At 40.0% G+C, this 27,342-nt stretch overlaps 1 protein-coding gene across 2 annotated transcripts in view; it reads right to left on the minus strand.

The window, feature by feature from the left end:
* PPARGC1A (PPARG coactivator 1 alpha) overlaps nucleotides 1–27,342 on the minus strand; it is a 702,185-nt gene that overhangs the window by 294,201 nt on the left and 380,642 nt on the right. Inside the window, exon 1 of one of the 2 annotated variants that reach the window (XM_033213894.1) lies at nucleotides 13,648–13,815. The exons of the other annotated variant lie outside the window; for it this stretch is intronic. Within the exon in view, the coding sequence (XP_033069785.1) occupies nucleotides 13,648–13,716 (69 nt within the window). The 5' untranslated portion in view covers nucleotides 13,717–13,815. Of the gene's footprint in view, nucleotides 1–13,647; nucleotides 13,816–27,342 lie in introns of those variants that run through there. 2 annotated transcript variants of the gene reach the window in all.

The following is a 27,342-nucleotide window of genomic DNA, read 5'->3' on the forward strand; positions in this document are numbered from 1 at the left end:
TAGCTCCAAGTAGTGTTTTTTCAATGTGATTCTCAATCCTTTGCATGGGAACTGTTTTTTTTCCTGAACATTTTAGTAGATTTTCTTTATTCCAAATGTTCTGAAATGTTTCAATGATGTGTCTGGGGTGTGTGTGTGTGTGTGTGTGTGTGTGTGTTCCATTCATTACGTGAACATTGAGTTGACTCTTTATAATGTGTGGCTGTTATAATCTTGTCTCTTGGTTCAAGGAAATTATCTTTCTTTAATTCTTTAACAGTTCTCTTCCCTCCATTTTATCTGTTATCTCTTTCTGAAACTCCTGTGGATTTAGATGTTGGACTTCCTGGGCTGATCTTCAAATTCTCATGTCTGCTTTCATTTTTTCATTCCCATTCTTCTCAGAGATTTTTTTTCCTCTGTTTTCTAGTTCATTCATTCATTTTCATTTCCACTTTGGTATTTTTAATTTCCAAGATTTTATTCTGGTTTTCTGAATATTCCTTTCCACAGTTGCCTGTTCTTGTATCATAAGTGCAATATGCTCTCTTACCTCTAGAAATAAATTAGAGATTTTAAAAGATGTTTTCCTCTGCCCTGCACTGCCTCAGTTTCCTCAAATTATTTTTTCTTTCTCTCTTCATCTCTCTCTTTCACATTAGAGGACTTTCAAGAATGGTCATCTGTTTCATTCAAGAGTAACACATCCAAGGCTGACTAGAAGTTTCAGGAGCATGGGTGGGGTTACAAATGGTGAACTTTACTGTGACATGGAGGAGAGTTGGCACTTTCATGAGAGGCCTTTTATAGATTGTTCACTTTCCCCAGAAGACTGTCATTTGCTCTCCCTCTGCCAGGGTATAAGGCAAGCTGTCGGCACTTTGAAAGAGAAGAGAGAAACTGGGATCTCACTCTTTAGTAAACAGACTTTGATTTAAAACCTCCTTATTTTCCTTATTCCATATTAACTGTTCTACTGTGCCTGAGTGTCCCATAGTCCAGATAACTGGCTCAACTTCATTAGAAAGTAAACTGTTGTATGTCTTGGTCCAGCGGGGGGAGGGATCCGGTCTATTTGGTCATTCTGTAAATCTACTCACCTGTTTTCACTCTGACCCGTATCTCACCTTCTACCTTCAATTTATGAGCATTTCCAGAATTTGGCAGAGCAAAACAGCCTGCTTTTTGTTGATTCTTTCCCCTACAAGCTTAAATTTCATGATTATTTTAATGCTGTGCCAAGTCAGTTACTATTTGTTTATTCTTCTTTGAGCTTTCAAAATGTAGTTGGCATTTCTTCCCTGATGCCATCTCCTCTTTCATTCTCTTTGTCCTTTGAGTGTTAAACTTTTTAAAATGTCGTTTTGTAGGATTTCAGGTGCCATATTGAACTCAAAATACAGTTTCCACTCCTTGCACTTAATAGGATATCAAAAGCATTCTCCTCCATACGGAAAACAGAGAGTAAATAAAACACTTCATTTCAGTAGAATACTGAAAACACATTTGAACGGCTTTCTCATAGTATATCTAACCATTAGCCTATCATTGGAAACTTAGAATGAATGAAAATTTCATTATTATAAATAGCATCAAAGTAGCCATCCTTTCACATGAAGTTTAGTCTTGTCTCTGATAATTTCCTTAAGATCTATTTCTAGAATAACATTAAGTCAAGTGTTCTAAATTTTTGAACTATTGATACATGTTACCTAATTGATTTCCAGAAAGGCAGTAATAAATCAGCACTCTTCCTCAAAGAAGAGGCAGTAGTTAAGTGGAATTTATCCCATCATCACCACCAGTATCATTTCTCAAAATCTTTATCGGTCATGTCCCCATTATTGTTTTAATTTGCATTTCCCTGTTGACAAATGTGACTACATTTTTTCCATATATTTATTGGTAACCTATATCTTCTGTTAATTGCTCCTGGACCGAGCTCATTTTTTTCCTAGTGAAATGTGAGGTTATTTCTTATTTGTATGAGCTCTTCATTTGTTAAAAACATCAAGCTTTTTTGGCCAGATTTCTCAAAAACATTTTTCCATTTTATTTTTTTAATTGAATACAATTCTTAGAATTTATCTCTGAAACACAGAGAATTTTTACATTTTTACATAATCAAAATTGTCACTTTTTTCTCATTTATGCTTAGAGGGTTTCTCATCCCATGATCAGATAAGTGTTACCCTACATTTTCTCCTCTTTAAAATATGTTTTGAATTTTTTGCATTTTACTCTTTTCCTTCTGAAATTTAATTTGCAGTATTTTCTCCCAATCAGGTAACTCAACACCACTGATTGCATACTTGTCAGTTTCTCAACCAATATGTAATGTAATTTTGAACACATTTTAAGCTCTTATATTTAATAGTCTGTTTCTTGGCTCTTTCAACCCCATTTGTCTGTTGATTCTTACTCCAGAATATCCTGTTTTTGGTTACCATTAACTTTATAGTACATTGCAATGTCTACTAGAGAAAAACCTGCTTTACTGCTCTTCTTTTTCTAAATTTTTAAACTCTCTCATTATATTTATTATTCAAGATGAACTCTAGAATATTTGGTCAAGTTTCCAGAAAATGACAGAAGCAACATGATTTCGATTAGAATTGTATTAAATATGTAAATTCATTTGAGAAGAATCGAAATGCTGAGCATATCCATTCTTCCTTTCTAGGAAGATGACGCCTATCTCCACGCATCCCAGTCTACCTTATATCTACTCTGGGAGTTGTATTGTTTTTCCAGTACAGAGTCTATATAATTACTCAATCAGTTTATTTCTGGATATTCTATGTGTCGGTACTATTTTGAATAATTTTTATCTTCATAGTTTCTAAATGATTATTATATCAAAATGTTAGTTACTAATTTTTATATATTTATTTTATATTGAGTCAACTAACTCAACTCATAATTTCTAATAATTTTTCAATGTTTCTAAGAATCTTTGCTTTACTATGTAAACAGTAATTTTACCTGGTGATATCATTTTTGTCTCCTCTTTTCTATATCTTACTTTGAACCAGGTATTAGTAGGCTGTCATGAGTGAAACTGTAGACAACCTTGTCATGATCCTGGTTTTAAAGAAAATACTTTCACAACGAGAATAATAATTGCTAATTTTTACTCAGTGCTTTCTGTTTTCCAGTCACTTTGCCAAGGGGTTTAACTACATTACTTCCTTCCATCTTCAATCATTTTAGGAGAAAGTTACTATTGTAATCCCATTTTAAAGACAATGAAACTGAGGGTTTAGAGTAGAAATATATCCAAGGTTATCCAACTAGTCAATGACAATGCAGGATGTCAACGCCACATTGATTTGACTCCAGAGCTCATGCTTGTCACATATTAGTATTTCAAGTAAGCATGATTTGTTGATAGGAGTTTTTAAGGAGGGCTTTGAGACTTTTTTCCTGTCTCTTTTGGTGTGTTGTTTGTTTGACTGAATATTTGAGCTGAGAAGATGGAGAGAGAAGAGCAGGTTGCTTCTCAGCAGGCAGAACATAGACATGAAGAGAACACTGAGTACATTAATGATGCAAGAAAAGTACAACAGAAAAATGCTTCCCCATAGTTCCACAAGTTGTGTGTGGACACCAAAATCAATTACTAATGAAAAGAATACATTTTAAAGGCCAAAAAATTGCATCTTAGAGTTTTAGTATTATTACAACACAAACAAAGCTATATTATGTAACCACTTACCCATTTCAGTTTCCAAAATTTCTCAAAGAGCATTTTGGTCTCATTAACTCAGATCTTTGAGTCACTGAATAGTAAGGCAAAAGGTGGGGTTAAGGTGATTTGTGCTATTTAAGGCTCATCTTGGCAAGAAGCTGAGTTGAGGGAGACAGTGTGCCTCCTTTTCCAGTGTGGAAAAAGGAATCCAGCAATGCAAAAAATAAAGTCTTTAAAAGTGTTACACAAAATTATGTATTTCTGCAGCATATCATCCCAGGCTTAGTGACTGTGTAATAGCCCTGCTGAACTCCCACCACTGCAAGAAGATCGTGCGCAAAGCATTATGATCAGCACAGGAAACATGAAGCTCTTACTTTTCCACCAGACAATTTCAATTGTTGGGGTTGGTAGGAGAAGTGTTTCCTTAAAAGTCATTACATAAAAGTTTTTAGCTTTGAGTGCTAAAAGAGTTTGCAGCATTTAAAGGGCCACACTCTTTTATAGGAAGGGGACAATTGATTCGCGCCAATTAGGTGTTCACGTAAGAAAACAATTTTTTTTTAACAAGCGTTAGGAACACTTATCCTTGACCAGTAAACAGAGAGATGGTTTGATCTGAGCAAACACACATAGGATTGTGCTTCTGACCTGGGTTTTAATCCTAGCCCTTTCGTGCAGGGCTCTTAACCTGTCAGCTCTGGATCTATTCATTTAACCATTGGTAATAACAACATTGCTGCCATTTCCTTGATAAGGCTTCTGTGAGATTGAAAAAGGGGTATACATGGAAAAGTGCTTTTGAAAACGGAAATACACTTGATATGTGTAAGGAAAGATCCAACCGTTTCCAGGACACTCTCCCTGAAGAGTAGTCATATTTATTGCTCACCTGAACTCCTCTGAAAAAGACAGTCATTGGCAGTAATGGAGTTCTGCAGAGAGCCAGCCTGTTTCCATTTCAGTTCAAAGCCCTTGAGGCAGCAAACTTTCAATCCAGGCACTGCCCCTGAGTCCCGAGTAAATTGTCTGTTTCCCCAATATATGTGGTGAGCATTTAAACAGATCATATTCTTTTATCAGGCAGTGAAAATCAAAATTTAAAGGCTAAAGGAAGGATGACCTATTTTACATGGACTTTATGAGAGGCTTTAGAGAGAGGTGTCACGTGATCCTAGGACGACTTGATAACGTCAGCTCTGGGTCACCACACGGCTCCCTTTTCCCTCAGTCCCTTCGGCCAGTCGTTTCTTTTATACACTGTACAGTGGCTCCGTGTACTGGGGACTAGCTTAAATCGAGCTTGAGACAGGGGCCATGGAATGATTGAGTAGTGAATTAGATAGAAAATTGCAGCTTTTGCACCATAAGTGAGAGAATCGCTGCATTCAACCAGTTGCTATGACTTGAGGATTTCTCACTTGTTTTGACTTTTTTTTCACAGACAAACTTGATGTCAAACATATTTGTCTCTTTAGATACACAAGAGCTGCCTGTTGCCCTCGACCTTCTTTTAAAATCTTCCCTCTACATCTCAAATACTCCTTAGCCATCATTGGCATAAGTTGTGACATATGAAAATCAATGTTCAAGAAAGAGTTGGAGGAGGGAAAAGTTCAAGTCTTAAACCCACTCAAGGTTCATTGGGCCCGCATCAGAACAATCAGCCATGAATGTGGGACACAGGAGTACAGAAGGCTGAACATAAAAGGCAAAGATACCACAGAGAGAATTGATTTCTTGTATTGGTTATTTGGGTTTTACACAAATTTGTACCAAGAGGTACATAAAATTGAGTCAAACTTGAAAACTGTAAAATCACTGGATTGGTTTATTTGCATTTGTTCATTCACGCATGAGCACAACTAGTTGTTCTAGAACAGGCAGATGAGGGCACTGGTTATATATGGCCACTTGATTTCAGCACACATGACTTGAGCCTGCTCTATGCCTGGAAGTGTGCTAGGCCCTGAGAGAAATAGGCAAATGAGTAAGATTTAGATTCTGGCCTCCAGGGATTGATACATAGCTCTGATTCCAGACAGTGAGAAAACTACTGGGAGAGAACCATCAAATGCTTTGGCTGTCTCCCTAACTGAGGTATAGCTTTTTACAGTAGACATAAAGCCCCATGAGCATAGATTAGGCTAAGGATAAGGCAAACACCTCCGCAAGTCTTCCAAGTCCCCAGACAATCTGATGCCACCCAGATGGAAGGATCTCTCCCCAGTGCCTGTCTACACCGCACAACACAACTAACCACTTAGTGTGGTTCTTCAAACATAACCACACATTTACTCTTCCAGGTCTTGTTCACAAGCCTCCTTCTACTTAGAACACTTTGATACCATCTTTGCCAACCTAGAAATCTGATTATTTTCCCTGCAGCCCAACTCAGTGATCCTTCAGGAGAAAATGCTCAGTGAGATGTCATTCCAAGGTCTCTCCCAGCCTCTAAGTCAGTAATATGTGAACCTAAGAAATACATAGAACAGTTCACCTCCGTTGAATCATGAAGCCATTCCTGATGCCCTGAGGCATAATTAGGCCTCTGAACTTCCATCCCACATGCTTCTTCTGCTACTATAGGACTAAATGCACTGAATTGTAAATAGTTGTTTGTTAGCCATTTACTAGTTTATCCTTCCAAGTAGAATGAGTAAAACTCAAGGGCAGTGTCTGCATCTTACTTCATTTTTGTCCTATCTAACAAACAGTCATGTGGCCATAGCTAAGTGTCAATCACTCTTCCAAGTGCATTGCATGTGTTTCTTCATTTAGTCCTTACCACAGCCCTATGAGATATATTACTATCATTATCCAATTTTGCCCATGAGGGAGCTGAGACACAGCAAGTTTAAGTAACATGCTCATGATCATACAGCTGAGTGGGTAACCAGCCTGGTTGTTAACCAGGCTCTTACTTGTTCCTTTATGCTGCCTTTTGCCTATCTTTGTACCCTCAAGGCTTGGCTCAGAGGTCCAGTATGTGGAGCTCACTAAATACACATTAGCTGATTAAATGACTGAGCAGGTGACCAATCAGTACTGGTTAGTTCTGGCTAGACCCTCCTGCAAAGTTCTAGGCTATAGAAGTTAGGGATAATAAGCAGATTTTGAGACGGTTCAGAAAAACTCAAGAAGATAGAAATGAAGAATTATACTTACGGATTTAGGTTGCTTAGCCTTGAGAGCAAAAGCCAAAGGCTGGTTTCATAATGATCATCAAGAAAGGAAGGCTGATTCGTGAAGACAGTGACTGAGCTGTTTTTCTCCACCTCCGGGGAGGAGAAAGGAGCAGAACTGTGCCTAAGCTGCAATGGGCAGAGTTTAAATCCACACAAGGAAGAATTTCCTTGGCCTACGTATCATTTGTTAGACCTAGGAATGAGTTATAGAGAGAGGCTCCATTAGGTTATCTGTCTTCAGCCTTTTGGACTTGCTTCTGCTCAGAGTGAGGAACACGTAGAATGAAAACAAACAATACAAGGTCTCCCCCAGCCTTATGAATCTGATATTTGAATCTAAGAAATACATCAAACACTTCGTCTTCTTTGATTCAACAAATGAAAAAATGAATTGATGAATGAACATGTCCCACATTTAAAAGGCAATAACAAAAAATTACAATCAGCAATAAGAAAAGGGGTCTTCTTTTGTGCTACAGATGTAATAATAGAAGAAAAATAGAACTTATTTAAGCTCTTCTCTATGGCAGCTATGATCCAACTATCTCTTGCTAGGTCCATCATCCTCTTAACATAAAATTAGAAAAGGTCAGTCTACATCCTCAGGTGCTGGCTTTGACCCATCATCACCATTTACTAACTTGATAGATGACAGTATCTTGATGCATATTTCTTTAAACATGAAGTAAACTCAAAATATGAACCACTATTTCATCAATGTCCAATCTAAAGCACTTTAAACAGGAAGAAACAAATCCTTCCCCGAGAACAGGAAACAACATCAAACCTACTTATTTTTTTTTCCTACATGAAAACTGAAACATGAACTAGTAATGGAATTGAAAGAGAAGGTAGACAGCACACAAATCTATATCCATATTTGGTACTATTTCAAAACTATGATTCTCCTTTATTTTCTGTTAATGGCAATAAAACCTTATACTTGTAGAATGTTTTACAGTAATAAAAGTTATTTAAAACAAAGATTATTTCACTGAATTTGTACCTGAAAGGTAAGTATCTTCCTTTTCATCTTATAGAAGCAGAAACAGCTCAGATAAATAAGGGACTTGATTGAGGTCACCCTGATAGTCCTTCAGCCAGGCCTTCTCACTTCTAGATTGATCATTTCAGGTACACCTGTGCTGGGTGCCTAGTAAGCACCCAGTACACCTCTATTAATAGAGAGCTGTGCTGTGGCCCTATAAAACCTTGAGAAATCCAGCTGGTCTAATGATTTTGGGAGACCTGGGATAAGAGAAACTGCTGTATCTGTTCTGAGTACAGAACATCCACTATCAGTGAGGGCCTGCATTCTAACTCAGGCTTTCCCTGCTTGCAAAATTATCTCCTCGTGAAAAACCTGGCTCAAATGCCATCTACTCTCTGAAATTGTCCCTATTCCCCTTGCTCCAGGTAGAGGGACAAAATCCTATAAGCTCTGGATCCAGGCTGCTTGGGTCTCAGTCCCATGTACTAATTAAGTGACCTTACCCTCTCTTAACCAGCCTCATCTACCAAATAGGAATACAACTAATATTCCTCTTATTCAGAGATGGTAAGGAGTCAATGATTTTATATCAGAATAATGCTTCCAACAGCTCTTGCCACAAAGTAAGCTCTGTGTTTGTTAATTATCATTGTTAACTATTCCTGAAATTATTGTCATTGGTAACTATTCCTGCAATTATTACCTTCTCCGAGTCTTCACAGGGCTTTGTTTATCCTCCTGATTTATTACTCATATTTTTTATAACTCTTCTCCACGATTTGGTTAGTTATTATCCACCCCATCATCAGCCCAGAGACCTCAGTTTCTCTTCCAATAATCTCTCTTCAGATCTCTTTTCAGATGAAGGCACTGATACCCACTTATATCTACTGCCAGCTGAAGGTGGCCTGGCTCTGCAAGGTTTTTCTCCTCCTGCCTCTTTAGATTTATCTCCCACCATTCCCACCTCACCCTGAACAGCTGGTATCACATCCAACTGCATGCTCCTCAACACACACTTCAACACTGCTCTCTTTCCTATGTCTGACATAGGCTCTCTTTTGCCTTGAATTGTCTTCCCAGTTCTTTGTTTGGCTTAATTCCTTTTCTTTGTTTAAGAATTAGCTCCATGCAACTCCTAAGACAGACTGGAGGCCTACCTACAGTGCTCCCATGATACATGGAGCATTTGGTGGTTGTCCTATCATCATAAGGACCTGCTGTGCTCTCCCACTGTTGACCTTGCGTTCTAGGGCAACATCCTCAGTCACTTTCTCATCTCCTTAAGTATGGATGTGCTTTGCACATGGCGGAGGGGGGCGGTATTCAAAAAACATTGAATGGCTGGTCTCATTAAATAGATAATAGATAGATAATGACACATACTGTGCATTTGATGGGTCACCAAGCAGTGCTTACTGATGTGTTCTTCTAAACACTTTCAAGAAAGTGATTCATTTAATCTCCATGACAATCTTATAAAGTCGCTACTATAATTATCCCCATTTTATAGGCGAGAAAACAGAAGCGAAGTGAGATTTGAAAACTTTACCAGTGCTACACAGTTAGGAATTAAGAACACCAAGGTTAGGACTCAGAGGTCTGTCTCAAGATCAATAGGTTCTTGACGCATGTGCTACAGTACCTGTTCAAAAAGGGTATCATAATAGTAAAGATATCTAAACAGACACAGACAATATGTTCTAGTTCCAATTTTACAGATGAGAAAGTTGCGGAAGAAAGTTTATGGAGAAGCAGTTCAGGGGAAAAAAGGTAGAAAGCTGAACTGGAAGATGATAACCCTTGCTCCTCACTAGCCAGTGCTGGCACTTGGACCAATCTCTTATTCTCCCTCTTCATGTAAAATCGAGACCTTGAGAACCTGTCTCTGCTTCCTTCCAGATCAAATATCCAATTTCACTTAGCTTTGGCAAACATTCATCTGGGGCTTATTGCGCACCAGGCTCTGTAATGCACCTTTATCCTTGAGGAATTCATCTCTTTGTGGGGAGACAGGCACAGATAGACAATATTTCTAGACCAGTTCAAAATGGCCACAGTGCAGTGACACGGGTTGTTTTAAAGGAAACCATCCCAACATGAAACATTATCCAGACATGAGGCCTTGGCCCCTCCATAATATTTTCCATCTAACAACTGGCCAAAACAATGACGTATCATCAAGGATCCATCCCATCTTCCCTCCAAGTCATCACCCAAGCATAATCACCTCAGTTTACAATTAAGAAGCCAGTGGTCAGGCTAAGTTTGCCTGTGGTCATACAGCTCCCTGGTGGCATAAGCCACTGCCATCTCTGTCCCTGAGCACTCTCCCAGAACTGAAGTGGGCTATGGGGGACAGGAGCATTAACTGTGCTACAGCTGCTGTTGGTTTTCCAGGATGGTTATATGCTTAAATGGATTTTCAGATTTACAGTTGATTCTAGAAATTGCATCTAGTTCATTTCCAACTCCGTAAGTAAAAGCTGGTTCACTTAAGGCAAACAGCATCCAATTAAAATACATTCTGTAGAAGTGAATGAGCAAGGCATTTTACCCAACTCTTGACTTATTAAAAAAAGAAAATCCTATCGGGGAAGTTCTCAAAGAGCAATCCCATCACATTATTGTGAGATGAAAGAGTTAAAGTACGAATGATAAAATATAATGTGAAAATATACTCTGAGGCCAGGTGTGGTGGTTCACACCTGTAATCCCAGCATTTTGGGAGGCCGAGGCAAGAGGATCATTTGAGTCCAGGAGTTCAAGATCAGTCCAGGCAACATACAGAGATCCCAACTCTACAATAAATAAAAGATACTAAAAATTAGCCAGATGTGAGGTATACACTTGTAGTCCCAACTACTCAGGAGGCTGAAGTGGGAGGATCACTTGAGCCCAGGAGGTAGAAGCTGCCGTGAGCCATAATTGTGTCACTACACTCCAGCCTGAGAGACAGAGGGAGATGCTGTCTAAAAAATAAAAATAAAAAAAGAAAGAAAAGAAAAGAAAGAAGAAGGAAGAAAGAAAAAAGGAAGAAGAAGATGAGGAGGAAACAAAGAAAATATACTCTGAGAAGCAGTCTTGGGTAAGCGGGATACAGGTTTCAATGTCAAGCCAAATGCGTCCATACCCCTTTTCAGCATCTCACTAGCTGTATGACTGTGGGCATGTTCCTTAACTTGTTCCTTAACATGTTCCTTAACACCTTAACACCTTTGCCTCCACTTCCCTACTTGTACAAAATAAACAAATAGTATCTGTCTGCCAGAGTACTTGTAAGAATTATAAGTTTAGTTTAGTGTCTGGCATAGAGTAAGGGTTAAAAAAATAAACTATTAAAAAACATTTTATTAAAGACTTAATGATTCAGAGATTGATTATTTCATTAGAAGATCATCATGCTTTTTCCCTTTCTTCCTGCCTGCCCACGTCACAGCTGCTTATAAGTTATTATTCCATCAGATAAATAATGAGATAAAAATTTAATTCAGATGGCATAGCAACAGAAGTGGGAATAGGATAGGCATTGGAGTCAAACAGGTGTGAACTGAGACCCTGAATGGCTTTGGACGGGTTATGTAACCTCTCTGAGGCTTGCTTTTCACATCTGTGAAATGGGGATAATCATATCTACCTTCTAGGCTTCTTACAAGGATTGAAATATGTGTGTATGTGTGTTCACTCTCTCACACACATACAACTCCTAGCACTGTGGTGGGAAAATACTAGGTAAGTGGAAAAGTACTGAATCAGTTCCAGTAAGAAATATAGTACTTGGCTAAACTAAAGCTTCAGCACCCATCACAATTCATTCGTAAATAATCTTTACTTCCCTAGCTACATTACTACCATGGATGGCCAAAGGAAGTCATCCTCACCACAAAGGCCTTGCCTCGGGGGCCATCAGATTTAGTTTCCTCTCTTAGGGACAGCTTCGGTGTCCACTGAAGTAGGTTACTCCAGGCATATGGAAACCCAGCCTAGCAATACGAATGAGTGGGGGCAGCAGGTAGACCTCTTGGGGATGTTCAAGAGGTGCAGAAGCAGATGATGTTGTAGCTGACACCCTATGACATACTTTCCACCCAACGCCTTGCAGTACCAAGAGTCAGTGAAACCAAATCAGAGACTAGGATGCCCTTTTTCTAACACTACCTCCACTAGCTAGAAGGCGGGGCTCCAGCTATCACAATGGAAATGACAGGGGTCGACCAGCTGTACAGGATCACATCTTTGCAGGCAAACAGCACAGGCAATATTTTCATTAGGAGCCTTTTGGTAAATTAATCTGCTGAAGGGTCACGGGATGCTGACAGTGATATGACACAGGCATTTTTACATGAACGTTTGAACTTCATGTTTCTAGTTTAAATATTTTATCTACAGAGATGTCTGTCTGAGTCATCTCCTCACATTCTTCCTCCCTTCACTCTCCTTTGAAATAAAGACTATATAAGATGACAACTTTCTAAAGGAAAACATGCAAACAAAAGACAAAAATCCAAAAGTCACATTAATATACCATAAAATATTTGAATATTTGTTTGGACCCCTGGAGACCTACCACATGTCATCCTGAAAGTAGCAGGCAGAGATTTATTTTGTATCCTTTTCTACTTCCTGAATAATGCTCCCACTCAAAGTGAAAGGATTCCAATTTCATGGCAGGCTAGAGGGTGTTTTTTTCGGAAGCTTCTTACTTAACTTCACATTGCATACAACAAAACATACCAGTCAATACCAGTATTACATTTCACTGAAATTTCTGTTGAGGAAGAAATCTTCAGAAAAGGCTCCCTCTTTTTATAAAAGAGAGAATTTTTTAATTGACATTAAAAATCAACTCATTCTGAATTACCATTTTTATATGAAAGTTTCTGTTATAGACAAAATGGAAAATCAGAGTTTCACTTTATCCAACCTCATCCCTAAGAAAAGCTTCATACACAGAAGTATTCTTTTTTCCATACGCTAGCAGCATTATTAAAAAAGAAACAGAAAAAAAAAGCTCTGGCATCAGTCTTCAATATTGTTGTCTAATTAAATGGCAATGGAGTGGATGCATAAAAATATGCATTAGAGGTGTGTAATGCGTAATGTGAAGAAGAGTAATCAAAGCCATTCAACAGGATTTAGGAAAGGATTTCAGCTGGCAGCTTACGAGACAGGAGCATATAATTTTGCTAATTTGAGATAGGTATTGTAACATATAAACATTACTGCTTTGCATATTTTAATGAAAACTGCTTCTACACCAAAATGAATCCTTTAGCTTGAACTCTCTGCATACCACAGAGCTTCTACCTGTTATGAGTTCAGCATAAATAAGGAAGGCACGCAAGCTGCATTAAAAGAATGGTCACCTCATTAAAATAGGTTAAAACCAAGCCCCTATTCCAAGCTACTATAACACCATAAAGTAAGTCTGATGACAGGTGTTGTATTAAATTTTTATATCACAATGAACTTGTACTCACACAAACCAACTCTGCCTGTTTCCCTTGATAGACACCTGCAACTTGTTAATTCAAGAAACTTTATTAAGAAAGTATAAATTTGGCAAAACCTATAGATTTGTAAAACCCTATTAGCTTGCTTGAGAATCTAGAGTAAATGTATTTGGGGTCTTATATGCATGGTTTGCAAAGACATAGAAACTACTGATGACTTTTTTCAAAAGGACATGCTTGCAGATAGCACAGTTCCACAAATTGATGTATGCATATTACCTAGACTTGGAGCCGAAAGAGTTGAGAGAGATTTGGGTCCTGTGTGGAGCTGAGGACATCACTTACCTGCCAGCCTGCTTCTCTCTGAAGTACTTTTTTCCAGTCTTCTTCCAGCCTTGGGGAGGTCTCATCCATTGCTGATGCTGCTTGCACAAACTGGATTCGCCAGCGGCTGTTACTCTCTCTCCTTGCAAGCCTTTACCAAAGCAGCAGCCAGGGCAGTCCAGGGGCAGACTGTCGTGGAGAAAATGCCATGCCAGAGGATGAGGGATCGGGCAGGAAGAACCCACTGGGGAACAAATTCGGGACACATGGGGCTACCCAGACAGATGCCAACTGGCCAAGCTGAAGGCCAGCTCAGCCATCAAGCGTCCAGAGATTAGGAACAACCAAGCTCCAGGGCCGGTGGACAATGGGTCATTCTTATGCTTCTGGTGTAAAGGTCAGAAGAGGGAAGTGTGCAGGCTTGCTCTATGCTTTAGAAATATGCATTTCTATGTGTGCTCCCATCTTCTCCTTGCCCCAGTACACACACACACACACACACACACACACACACATGCTCACACACACACCAGAATTTGCATTGTTCTGCCGGGTTGCATCAGTGGGCTGGTGTATCCTAGAAGAAATAAACTATTTTACATAGTAGCAACATTTCATTTGAATACATCTCCCCCAAAAAGCAGCGTATGAATCACTCAGCAGCCAGTGAACATGAATAATAGCAAGCTCCTTTGGGTGAAAATAGACTCATTCCCATAGTTGAATCCTGAGCATCTAGAGTCCCTCCCCTTCCCCCATAAGATGTTTTGCAGGCAGGCATTTCAGTCTGACTGTGGGCCTCGACCCCTTTTCCAAATCAGTATCCAAAAGGATCTGAGGCTTTGGTTGGAATGAACTCCTCAAACTTTAGAACTCAAACCCAGTCAATGCTTCACTAGCACTTCACATGCAGAATGATGTTGGCTCGTGATACTAAGAATTGCCCTTCACCCCTAGAGATTCTTATCTAATTGGTCTAAACTAGGGCCCAAGACATTGGGAATTTTTTTAATGTTCTCCAGATGCACCCAGGATTAGAATCACAAAACTTGGTGCAGAGTATCATTTAAGATATCTCTGATGTAATCACTCATCTGACACCTGAATCCCCATGACCCGGTCTATACCACTAAATATGGTAAATTCACTACCTACCAAGACAGTCCTGTTCCATGGCTGATAATTTTTGTCCCAAAATGAACTGATTTCCTTCTCTCTGCAACTTCTACCCATGGACGTACTGCTTCTTAATTCTAGAATGAATGAGACTAAAGCCTACTCTACAGAACAACCCTTCAGAGATGCAAAGACAGTGGTACCCCATGCTCCCAAACTTCTACTAAAGTGTCTAATTTTCAGATTAAATATTGTTAGGTTCCTCAGAAAATGGTGTAAGATGGTTTCAGGTCACTTCTCCATTCTGGTTGCCAGTCTTGAAATGTATTCTACAAGTTCCCGTGCTTGCAGAAGTGATCATAATATTCTTGCTATGATCTATCATTGCACACACAGCCAAATGATCTCATGCCTTGTTTGAAAAATTGCCACAATATCAACCATAATCATCATAATAAGAGCAACCAACATTTACTGAGCATGGACCTAGGTGTCCAATGTTATATCATTATTGTGCTCCTGATTTACAGAAAAAGAATCCAGACTGGGTGCGATGACTCACGCCTGTAATCCCAGCACTTTGGGAGGCCGAGGCAGGCGGATCACGAGGTCAGAAGATCGAGACCATTCCGGCTAACATGGTGAAACCCCGTCTCTACTAAAAATATAGAAAAATTAGCCGGGCGTGGTGACAGGCGCCTGTAGTCCCAGCTGCTGGGGAGGCTGAGGCAGGAGAATGGTGTGAACCTGGGAGGCGGAGCTTGCAATGAGCCGAAATTGCGCCACTGCACTCCAACCTGGGCGACAGAGCAAGACTCCGCTACAAAAAAAAAAAGAAAAAGAATACAAAAGAGATAAGGACATTTGCCTTGGTGATGAGGTCAAGAGTTAGTTCAGATATAACTCCAAGGTCTACTTGAAGCTAGTCAATACTCTTTCACGATGCAGTCTCAGATCCCATTGGCTCTTTTGACAATCATACCTCATTAATACAGCACTTCCGTCAGTTATGACACTTAAGTTTGTTCTTATCTGAGATTATAAAGAAACACGTTTTGTAGACTATAAACCGTCATACAAACCTAGTTTGTCATTATTATCCTTTTAGTAATCACACGACTATACCTTCCACCTTGTCTCTAGTAAAACAGACACATGCAAAACCCTTTACTTGCCCAGTTCCTCCCTTTTACTGAGAATATACAGATGCTTCTCAGAGGTTCTTCTGAGGTGTAAGAGAGAAAGGCCAAGAAGACCAAGGTTCCAGAAAATTTCCCCAGAGACTAGACTCAATGGAAGCCTCACCCAGTCATACGGTTCTTCCCCCATTTCCCCTAAATCCTTATCAATAGCATCCCATAAGGACAACTGGGAGCAATTAGTTTTACCATTTGAATTGCACCATCTGCAATGTAGTCATATCTGTTCTTATGGAAGGCAGCACACGAGTGGTTGGAAGCATAGACTTAGATTTGATTATCAGCTCCATTATTTTCTAACTCTGTGTCCCTGGGCTGGTTACTCATCTTCTCTGAGACCTGGTTTCCATGTGTGTAAAGGGGAAGTGTGTGTTACCTTCTCAGGCACATTCTTGTCCACAAGTATCTAGTTCCCCTCTACTTCCAAGCCCACAGCAAGATAGCATTTCCCTAACCCCCTTAAAATCCAGCATAACCACATGACTTGTTTTGTCCAAGGAAATGTAAGAGGATGGGTATTAATTCCCAGGGTGGGGGAGGGTTCAATAACAGGCACTTGATTCTCAGTCTGCTCTTTCTCTATTGCAGTGATTGCAGATGCATGCATTGCTAAGCCATGCCTTAACATAGAGGCAGACAAGAATGCCGAGCCTGTTCTCAAGGAGAACAGGCGCCTTGGAGAGCCACCTGGACCAACAAGAGGCATTATGTGAATAAGAAATAAGCTTCCAGGCCGGGCGCGGTGGCTCAAGCCTGTAATCCCAGCACTTTGGGAGGCCGAGACGGGCGGATCACGAGGTCAGGAGATCGAGACCACCCTGGCTAACATGGTGAAACCCCGTCTCTACTAAAAAAAAAACAGAAAACTAGCCGGGCGAGGTGGCGGGCGCCTGTAGTCCCAGCTACTCGGGAGGCTGAGGCAGGAGAATGGCGTAAACCCAGGAGGCGGAGCTTGCAGTGAGCTGAGATCCGGCCACTGCACTCCAGCCTGGGCGACAGAGCGAAACTCCGTCTCAACAAAAAAAAATAAAAAAATAAAAAAAATAAATAAATAAGCTTCCAGTGTTATTTGTTACAACATAAGCTAGCCTATCCAGAGCAATACACTTTCCAATGCAGAGTGGTTCTGAAAATTAAATTTTAAAAAAATCTAGCTAGAACATAGATCCCAGGCATTGGGTAGTCCTGCAATATTATTTTAAATAGCTTCCATTATAGCCCCAGTCTAGTCTGTTCTTCCCAGACTCTCACACTTCACTATTTTGTCTTCCTTCTCCAGTCTTGATTTTTCCTGTTCATAAGATACCAGCATTAAGTGTCACAGTTTCTAAAGATGATGCAGAAATATGAATTTTAAAAAGAAAGAGCAAAGCATTCAACAATGCAGTATGCCTTCGTCTCAGAATCCAAACTCAGAACAGCATGACTTCCATGCTACCGATCACTTAGCAAGGAAATTAATGAAAGCAACGTAAAGCATCAAATAATAAACGTAGCTCTGTATGAATTTGATGCTGATAAAACAAAGTACATGTCTCCAAATTGTAAACATAATGAGAACATACATGAATACAAGAGCTAATTAAACAGCATAGCTTTTATTCACTGTGCTTAAATCAAGCACCAAAAAAAAATAAAATAAAAAGAACAGGTTTTTTTCTTCTTTGTTGGATGTCTTAATTAAATGAAGGAGAGACTATAAAAATAAACATCAAGGAAAGCATGGATAATGACTCTGGCCAAACCACGACACTGACATTTCATGAACTCTAAGTCTTTTATTTCAAGCTCTTGTGCTTCTTAACACCACACAAACTTGAGCTTCCTCTAGGACACCACTGGGAGATTCTTATTTTTAAATGTTTTCAAATGCAAGTGCTAATAACTAAATGGGAGTCCTAACCCTCATTACTTTAGAATGTGACCTTTATTTAGAATAGGGTCTTTTTTTTTTTTTTTTTTCGAGACAGAGTCTCGATCTGTCGCCCAGGTTGGAGTGCAGTGGCGTGGTCTTGGCTCAGCACAACCTCTGCCTCCCGGGTTCAAGGAATTTTCCTGCCTCAGCCTCCCGAGTAGCTGGGACTAAAAGCGCACACCATCATGCTGGCTAATTTTTGTATTTTTAGTGGAGGCAGGGTTTCACCATGTTGCTCAGGCAGGTCTCGAACTCCTGACCTCAAGTGATCTGCCCGCTTCAGCCTCCCAAAGTGCTGAGACTGCAGATTGCAGGCATGAACCACCACACCCGGCCAGAGATAGAGGCTTTACAAAGGGAATCAAACTGAAATGAGGTCATTAGGGTGGGCTTTAATCCAATATGTTTGATGTCCTTATAAAAAGGGGAAAATTGGGTCACAGAGACAGATGTAGACAGGGAAAAGGCCATATGAGGGTAAGGATAGATTCAGGGTGATGCATCTACAAGCCAAGGGAGACCATGGATTTCCAGCAACCACCAGATCCCAGGAGAGAGGCAGTGTCCTAGTCCACTTGTGCTGCTGTAACAGAATACCTCAGTCTCGGTAATTTATGAAGAACAGAAACTTATTTCTTGCCATTCTGGAGGCTGGGATATCTAAAACCAAGGCACCAGCAGGTTCAATCGTCTGGTGAGGGCAGCTTCTCTGCAGGGCAGGAATACTGTGTGCTCACTTGGCAAAAGGGCAGGTGACTGAACTATGTGAAGCCACTTCTATGAGGGACTTAATCACATTCACAAGGGAGGAGCCCTCATGGCCTCATCACCTCTTAAAGGCCTCATCTCTTAGTATTATCATGTTAACAACACCTGAATTCTGGAAAGGATCTATTCAAACCATAGCAGGCATGATATGGTTTAGATTTGTGTCCCCACCCAAATCTCACATTGAATTGGAGGAGGGGCCTGGTAGGAGGTGATTGGACCATGCAGGTGGATTTTCCCCTTGCTGTTCTCAGGGTAGTGATTCTCACGAGATCTGATGGTTTAAAAGTGTGTGGCGCTTCCCTCTTCGCCCTCTCTCTCTCTCTCCTGCCACCATGCGAAGAAGGCGCTTGCTTCCCCTTTGCCTTCCACCATGATCATAAATTTCCTGGGGCCTCCCAGCAATGCTTCCTGTTAAGCCTACAGAACTGAGAGTCAATTAAACCTATTTTCTTCATAAATTACCCTCTCCTCAGTTAGTTCTTTATAGCAGTGTGAGAATGGACTAATACAAGGCATGAAACAGATTCTCATAGCCCCCAGAAGGAATCAACTCTGCCAACAAACAGTGTGATCTTCGACTTCTAACCTCTAGAACTGTGAGACGATACATTTCTGTTGTCAGCACTATCCACTTTGTAGTACTTTGTTACCGCAGTGCTAGCAAACTAATACACTCGGAATTAAAAAATAAAATAAATTTTTAAATAAAGTAAAAGTCATAGCAAGAATGTAGTATTTAAGCAGAGTAAACTAGGTACCTTATAAAAACTTTTACTCTACCATTTCTTGGCTCAGAATAAACAACACACTTTCAGTACATCAGGAGTGTGGGCCTGCAGTCATGCAGTTAAGCTGCCAGTACCATGTGAAATTTAATATCAAATTGATGCCAAAAAGTCATGGAAAACCTTTTCCTTACCCACTGTTTTTTCCCTCCAGATAAGCAGCATATTAAGAATATGCTGACTAATAAGAAATAGAGTTTTAGAATTTGTAACATTTTCCTTATGAAAAAGTTTTATATATGAAAAATCTATACAAAATGCATCAGTCAGTCCTCCCGTGATTTAAGATAAATTCCTTTAGCTTATAGAATTAAGCCAGGCACAGTGACTCACTCCTGTAATCCCAGTGCTTTGGGAGGCTGAGGTGGGAGAATAGCTTGAGCCCAAGAATTTGAGGTCACAGTAAGCTATGATGGTGCCACAGCGCTCCAGCCTGGGCAACAGAGCGAGACCCTGTCTCAACAACGAAGAAGTGGGGAAAACGTGGTTACGACTTCACCGTAAGAATCAAGCAACTAAAACATAGTTTTCCAGGTGAATTAAAACATGCACGCCACAGTGCTAAATGCTGGTAGAAGATGGTAATTTACCCTGATCTGTTAGATGCAAGTATTCAATCTAGAGGAGAAAACAAAAAAGTCTGGGGTGGAGGGAGCAGGAGAATATTGAGAAAATTAAGTACAGAGCCAAGGAGTCCCCAGGCATGGAAGAAATGAGATGATCTTTCACCTACCCATGGGATTTTGTACACACTTGCACTTAACAGCTATGACAGAATTTTTATGAGTCCCTACTATCCACGTTATACATTTCCAGTTTAATGTCACCTCAATGAAATTTTTGTAGACACGAATAGGGTATGTTTTCCCATAAACTTTTACTTCCGTGTTTTGTTTTTAGGTGGGTGTTTCTTTTCATTAGATGCTAATAGCAAGTTATTTACCTTCAGAAATTTGCTTCACCAACAAATTAATCATGTATCAAACCCACACTACTAGAGGTGGCTACATATTAACTCTATAATAAAACAAATACATCCAAAAAATTTCTGTCCTAAGAGTGACAAATCCGAAAACTACGAATTCCAGAACTGTAGTCATTGTATTTCAGAAGATGGGAAAATAGAGTACTGGCTTCCCGCTCACCATTGCCCTGGAACAGTGATGCTCAGCATTCTCTCTGTAAAATACGTAGCCTGAACTGCAATGACACTCATGGCTTTATGGCCAATGGAACACCTGTGGCTGGTGGAGTGAAGACTTTCTGGTCTACTTGTGTCTCTTGGCTCCCACGTACTGACTTGTAGACTTACCAAGGTTCATTTGCATTTGTCTCAATCCTGTTATTGCCAATTGTGCCTGTTAATATAATTACATAATCCAATTAAACAATTATATCTATAAAATCTGAGTTTGAATAGAAAAAAAACAGTTGCTGCTTTCATGAAACAAGCCAAATGATTTGGAAAGAAAAGTTACTCTTCAAAAAGTTGTTATTGGAGGGCTAGGAATCCTAAAAACGTATACAGATTCTGTACTTAGATTGTTGGATATCATCTCTAAATTCTTGATGCACAATAGAGAAACCATAACTGAAATTTGTAGAGGTTACTTTAAGGCTATGGCTTTGTACACAGGAAAAACTTCAGAATTTCTCTTTGTGGACCCATATTCAGAGAAAAGCCCTTGGCTCCACAGCAAAATAGTGGCAAATAAATGTGCATTTGTATGTTTTAAGCAAAAGTCAAATGTTTTGTGTCTGCACATAATTTATGATTTCCCAATTTAATCAATTTAGGTGATTAACCAGTGAACTATCATTTTCAATTGTACGGAATAAGAAAGCTTCTATTACAAAAAAGAACATAATAAACCAGGAAGGACTTTTTCTTAACCTATGTATAACGAACAGGGATAGAAAGAAAAGACCCAAATATTCAAACCAAGAAACAGAATCCATTTCAATACTTAAGTGTACTTATATCGCTTAAGTGAGAAATAACCTGGCTGTCACTCCAAACATTAAATTTTGTAGGAATCTGAGCCCTGCAGATGCCAATTAATTATTGCATGGCATTACTATGTCTTTCTATAAGTGTGTAATAATACCAACTGGCTATGATCAGAAGGATTTAGTTGACATTTATTAATGGAAATCAGATGACTTCATCCACAGTGTCTAAATTACTTTGATATGTTTGTGCCTGAAGCAAAATAATGTAATAAAAAAACAACATATAGATGAGAACCTCAATTTTTCTCTACATATGAATCTGTCACTGATTTGCAAAGAATCAAATATAAGTCCAACCAGGTGAAGACGTTCAATACATCATCCTTCCCAATTCGGTATGAAAATAATATTGGCCTTTCTAGTATGTTTGTATCCTGTTCCTGACTTTGTGATATGCTGGGCATCAAGAGAGCCCAGAGACACGGAGTATTGCCTTAGCAAATGTTAATCCCGGCAGAAATAAATTACAGAACACTTTCTTTAAAGTTTCCTTTAAAGACTATCTGAAGTCATAAGCCCCCAGAAATAATCAATAAACTAATGAGTAGAGTGGGAATGCAGATCTTAAGACTAGGCTGAATGAAAAACAAAACGGCTATATGATATATTTGAGGGAAGCTGGAAACTTCTTCCCCTCATTCTTTTCCTCCTGAAAAAAAAAAAAAAGGCTCCAGCAGTCTAAAAATCCCACCAGCCATATCTTTTGATTTTAAAACCTTTTCTGTTATTGTCTATGAAATTCAAACACTCCTAGGAGGGGTAGCCTGAAGCTTTATCTTCTGACGTTGTGTTACAAGTTATTTTCCAGTTCAGCTTGGAAAGCAGGACTCTCTCTGCACCCAGGCAAGGAGCGCGGATGGGATGAAAGGAGCCTTAAAAATGGCTAGACGAGAGGAGCTGGGGGATTGCTAAACTCCCCCAGGCACAAATTGATTTACAAAATATGAATTTAAAGGTTCTGGAAAATTGGGACTTTAGAAATGACCAAATTCTTTTGATTGCAGATTATTAGAAACTATCCAATTGGTTTATGTACTTGTAAAATAACTAGGTTCTTGTGGCTGTTGTAAAATGTAAATTGGGGAGAAGATACGGGATGTTTCTTCCCTCTCCACTTACTCCTAATACCAACATCCTAATGTGAGGGGAACTTCAGATAGGGTTCAAGAATTTCAAAACAGGAGAGAATTAAGACGGCAATTTGGAAGGTGAACTAAGGCTGCGTTACTCAAAGAGGTACAGACCAGCATCACTTAGGAGCTTGTTAGAAACGCAGAATCTCAGGCCCCGCTCCAGACCTACAGTATTTTATTTTCATTTTAACAAGGCTGATTCATTAAGTTTAAGCAATGGGCTAGGGACACTTACCTTGAAGGTCTATTTGCATATGAAACTTTATTTCTTTATTTTTAACCAAGAGCACAGGCTTAGGGTGGATTTGGAACAGAATGACTGGTCAACATTATGGGGAAGAATTTAGTCCCCTACCAAGAAACTGCTTGTTACTACCTCTGGAGAACTTTCTCAGGGATCTCATTTTTCAATATTCTACAAGGATTTTTAGAGGCATGATCCAGTAGGTGCAAATGGCAGGACTCCGGCCCTTAAATCACCCAACACCTTCGACATACATGGCTATTCCACTTATTAGTTCAGAAAAACAGCTGATGACAAGTGCATGACGCTGCCTCTGGACGTTCAGATGACTGATTTTGTATAAATCAATATTGAGTGCCACAAAATGTCAGAAAATACCAAATGAGGAGAAAAGAATCAATAGATAACCTTGGAATTAAATGAGTGATGAATAATCCTTACCAACTAAAATAAATTAAACTATGAAAACCAGGTTAAAGCTATATCAAGGGTCTGGCATAAAACCACACACAAAAAAATGTAATTTACAGGTAAAGCCACTTGCAAGTAACATGGCTGTTCTTTTTTTTTTTCCAGGAAGGCATTATGACAGGAACTACAAAATAAGAGCTGAATTCATACTTCCTAGCTTCTGTCTAAACAACCATAATGTTTTAAGGTTCTACAACAAATAAACTACAATTTACAGGTGCAGACCATGTATTAACTTCATCCATAAAACTGAGCATGCATTTGCTCAACACTTTTAGGGAGGAGGTGGTAAGAGTAGGAAGACAAATTCTATGATTTATTCAATTTACTTTTGATATGGTTTGGATCTGCATCTGCACCCAAATCTCATGTCGAATTGTAATCTCCACTGTTGGAGGTGGGGCCTGGTGGGAGGTGATTGGATCATTGAAGTGGTTTCTAATGGTTTAGCACCATCCCCCTAGTGCTGTCTTGTAATAGAGTTCTCACAGGATCTGGTTGTTTAAAAGTGTGCAGCACCTTCACCCCCTTTCTTCCTGCCCCAGCCATGTGAAAAAGGCGCTTCTCCTGCGCCTTCTGCCATGATTTTAAGTTTCCTGAGGTCTCACCAGCCATGCTTCCTGTACAGTCTGCAGAACTGTGAGCCAATTAAACCTCTTTTCTGTATAAATAGCCAAGTCTCAGGTATTTCTTTATAGCAATGCAAGAATGAACTAATATAACTTTATTTCAGATTTTAAGTATGCCTATCAGAAATGGTCTCCACATGAAGAAATGATAAATGTTTGAAGTAACAGAAATCCTAATTACCCTATCATTACACATTGTATGTATGTAACAAAATATCACATGTACCCCATACATATGCAAAATTATAAGGTATCCATTTTTAAGAAAAATGTAAATTTATAAACAGACCAAACTGGATTTCAGAATTCAAATTCAAATGTGTTTCCAAGTCTGAAATTGACATCATAGATACACCCAGTGCTGTAACAGAAATCCAGATAAATGTCTTTCTTCATGGGTAAACAGATGCAAAGTCATGTTTTTACATCATTTTGTTTTTGCCCCAGAATATGTTCATGGATTCAAAAAGCACAAATTAAATACCTACTGTGTGCTAAGAATGGTGCTAGGTACTAACAATTGAGAGATGAGAAAAACACATCCACGCCCTCATGGTCTTGTGAGAGGGAAAGACAGATAAACAACCATTGCAGCTGCAAGTAAGATCAGTGCTCTGCGCAGGAGAATACGGCTGCACGACCCCAGGGATCCATCCCATCCCAGCCCCCTGCCCCAACATAGCTCAGCTCCAGAAATCACCACCCTTGTCACAGTGTCCTTGGAGAAGAGCAGCACGGAGATCCAGTCCCACCTTTAGTGGGTGCCACTGAAACTAGAGTATCGTGGTAGTATTTAAAATACAATCGTTTCTAAAATGTTTCACATCAATACAGACCACAGGACAAGGAACAATTCATGGTACCCCTACCTATAGATTCCTTTCTTTTTTTTTCAGGCTCATTTCCAAATCCAAACATCCAGGGATACCTACACAACACTATGTCCACACAGACTAATACATAACACTGATGTCCACACAGGTTAATAAACTCTCCTCATCTAGACTTCAGTCACTGATTTGTATGAACAGAGAAATTTGGCGACAAGGGTCCTTCTGATCTAATAGCTCCTGAGGCCCTGTTTCTTCCAGGGTCCCCTTTGGAGGTAGGACAATCCCAGAGTAGCTGACATGTTAAGTCTTTCCAAATTGTATTTAACAGCAACGAGACGCAAAACTACATCTTTTAGAAGGCTTATGGAGTAGGTGGGGATTGTATTTCTTGGACTTGGGCAGAAAGAGTGCTATCCGGGAACTTTTGATTTCCACCTCATTGGAAGACATCCTCAAATACTTCCAGATGAGGTTCCATCTTCCTGGCAGGGATTGTGGGCTGCTCTTATTTATAGAGGAACCGCAGGGAGGCAAAGAGTGGGAGGCCTCTTCTCCAAAAGGCAGCCCACATGGAGCACAGCTACAACACTTGTAGATACAACTTCCCAGTTAAAGCCGGGCTACCATCCTACTAAAAACAACACTGCGAATCAGGACTGTGAACAGATTTAGAAACCAAATTAAGCCAAGTCTGCCCCTGGAGATGGTTGTTAAACCATAGTAAACATATCAAACCAGGGGCTTGAAATCATGCCACCTTGCCAGAAACTGCTCTGGCTTCACCCTTTGTTACAATGATAAGCTCAGAGGCTCAAAAACGTTGAGCAGCTGCAACATACCATGCGCTTCAATGTTTTAAACAATTCTGTATGATATCAGCATCATTCCCATTTTACAGATGAGGACACCGAAGCATGGAAAAGTAGAATAACTTCCAAAAGTTTTCATAGCTTTGAAAGGCGGGAAGCCTTGGCCAAGTGGGTAGTTCCAGAGCCCTCTCCATTAGACACACTCTCAACTGCCTTCCCTTCTCAATCAGCCCCTTAACAAAAGACTCAAGGTGGTATCGGCACCTGGCAGCAGATTAAAGACTCACTTCAGGGACTTCTGCAAGCCACATCCCAGATGCTGATAATATAGAGGTCCACCCAAAACAAATGGAAATGATGGAGCCTGAAGGTGTGTAGGATACAGAAAGGCACGAAAGAGCACCCAGGACAGAGAGCAGAGCCCTCCAACACAGAGCCCTCGGGCTCACAGCTGCTGCAAGAAGCGCTAGTCTCTCCTTCTGGTCCAATGAGTACTCACAAAGTTGTTTTGCTTTTAAGATGCGCTTAATGCCTTCTTCCAAAAAAAAAAAAAAAAAAAAGCCTCGTCAGTATAAAATGAACCGGAATTATAGCTGCCGCTTTGATGCCGTGTGTTATTTTTGGCTGAGTGTCCCGCTCTTCTGGAGGCTGTTGGTAGGGTGCTGAAGCCTACTCTAGTAACACAGGCTGACTGCTGTCCCCAAAGGACCCCTAGGAAAACAAGAGGAACTATCTCGCAGCCTTCAGCAGACAGGGGAGGTTTAACATAAATAAACTCCCACTTAACGTTTTCTCTAAAAAGCATCCATTCATTATCTTTATTTCCAACACAGTATTTATGAATTTCCTTTCAGCCGGCCCGTCAGGCCAAACGTCACCACTCCGTGGTGAAACATCGTGTGCATTTTCTTTTCCTCCTAGGAAGATTAAGGCCAATGAATAAAAGAAAGGGGGATGTGGCCCCTACATTTAGCTCTCCTCACAACATCATGTCTCACAGGTATTAAAAATAGACTCAAATCACTTGAAGACATTCTGAAAAATCAAAGATGGAATAGCTTTCCAAGAGGAAGTTTTCCATGTTTTCTGCTTTCTTCCTAGTTGAGTTCCACTCGTGAGATGTTTTCAGCAGCAAAAGCTCCTTAAGAGTAGAGTGGGCACCCCCTTTGGGGAGGCCAGGCCCGGGTGGCTATAGAGGTTTATCACATACTCTATCTCCTATTCATCCTTCTTGCAGCTTCAGTGCTTTGTGGACTGTATTTTAAGAGAGATCTGTGCAGGTCCTTGGTGAAAAGTGTGAAATAGGCTGTGTGCAAAAAGTCTCCTCTGTCATCTACCCTTCCCCCACTCGGGCTCTGACACTCCCAAGGTCCCTGTCAGAGAGAAATCAGCTCAGATTCAATTCACTGAACAAATACGTGTTATTTGTGATCTGCCAGGCACAGTGCCAGGCAAGGCAAAGGGAGAAGAGGGGAGCAAAGGATGGACCGTCCTTGTTAGAGTGGGTGCCAGGTAATTCCACAAGGAAGTAGAGCTTCCAGAGGACCGTGGGCAACGCAATTCAAAGAGAGAGTTGACATCTCATTGGAAGGGATCAGAAGGAACATCAAACTGCAGGAAGCATGTGAATCAGACAATAAAGACAAAAGCAGAAATGGGGCTGTTTGTATACCTGTGTCCAGATTTGGAGGAAGGTCAACAATTAGTTTGGTGCAATGACTCACCCCAAAAATATATGCCCAGTAAACCCTTTTACAGCTAAAGAAAGGAATCTGCAGATGGAGAAATCACACAGTAC

The sequence above is a fragment of the Trachypithecus francoisi genome, unplaced genomic scaffold (assembly GCF_009764315.1).
Source record: "Trachypithecus francoisi isolate TF-2019V2 unplaced genomic scaffold, Tfra_2.0 Lachesis_group1, whole genome shotgun sequence".
Lineage (NCBI taxonomy): Eukaryota > Metazoa > Chordata > Mammalia > Primates > Cercopithecidae > Trachypithecus > Trachypithecus francoisi.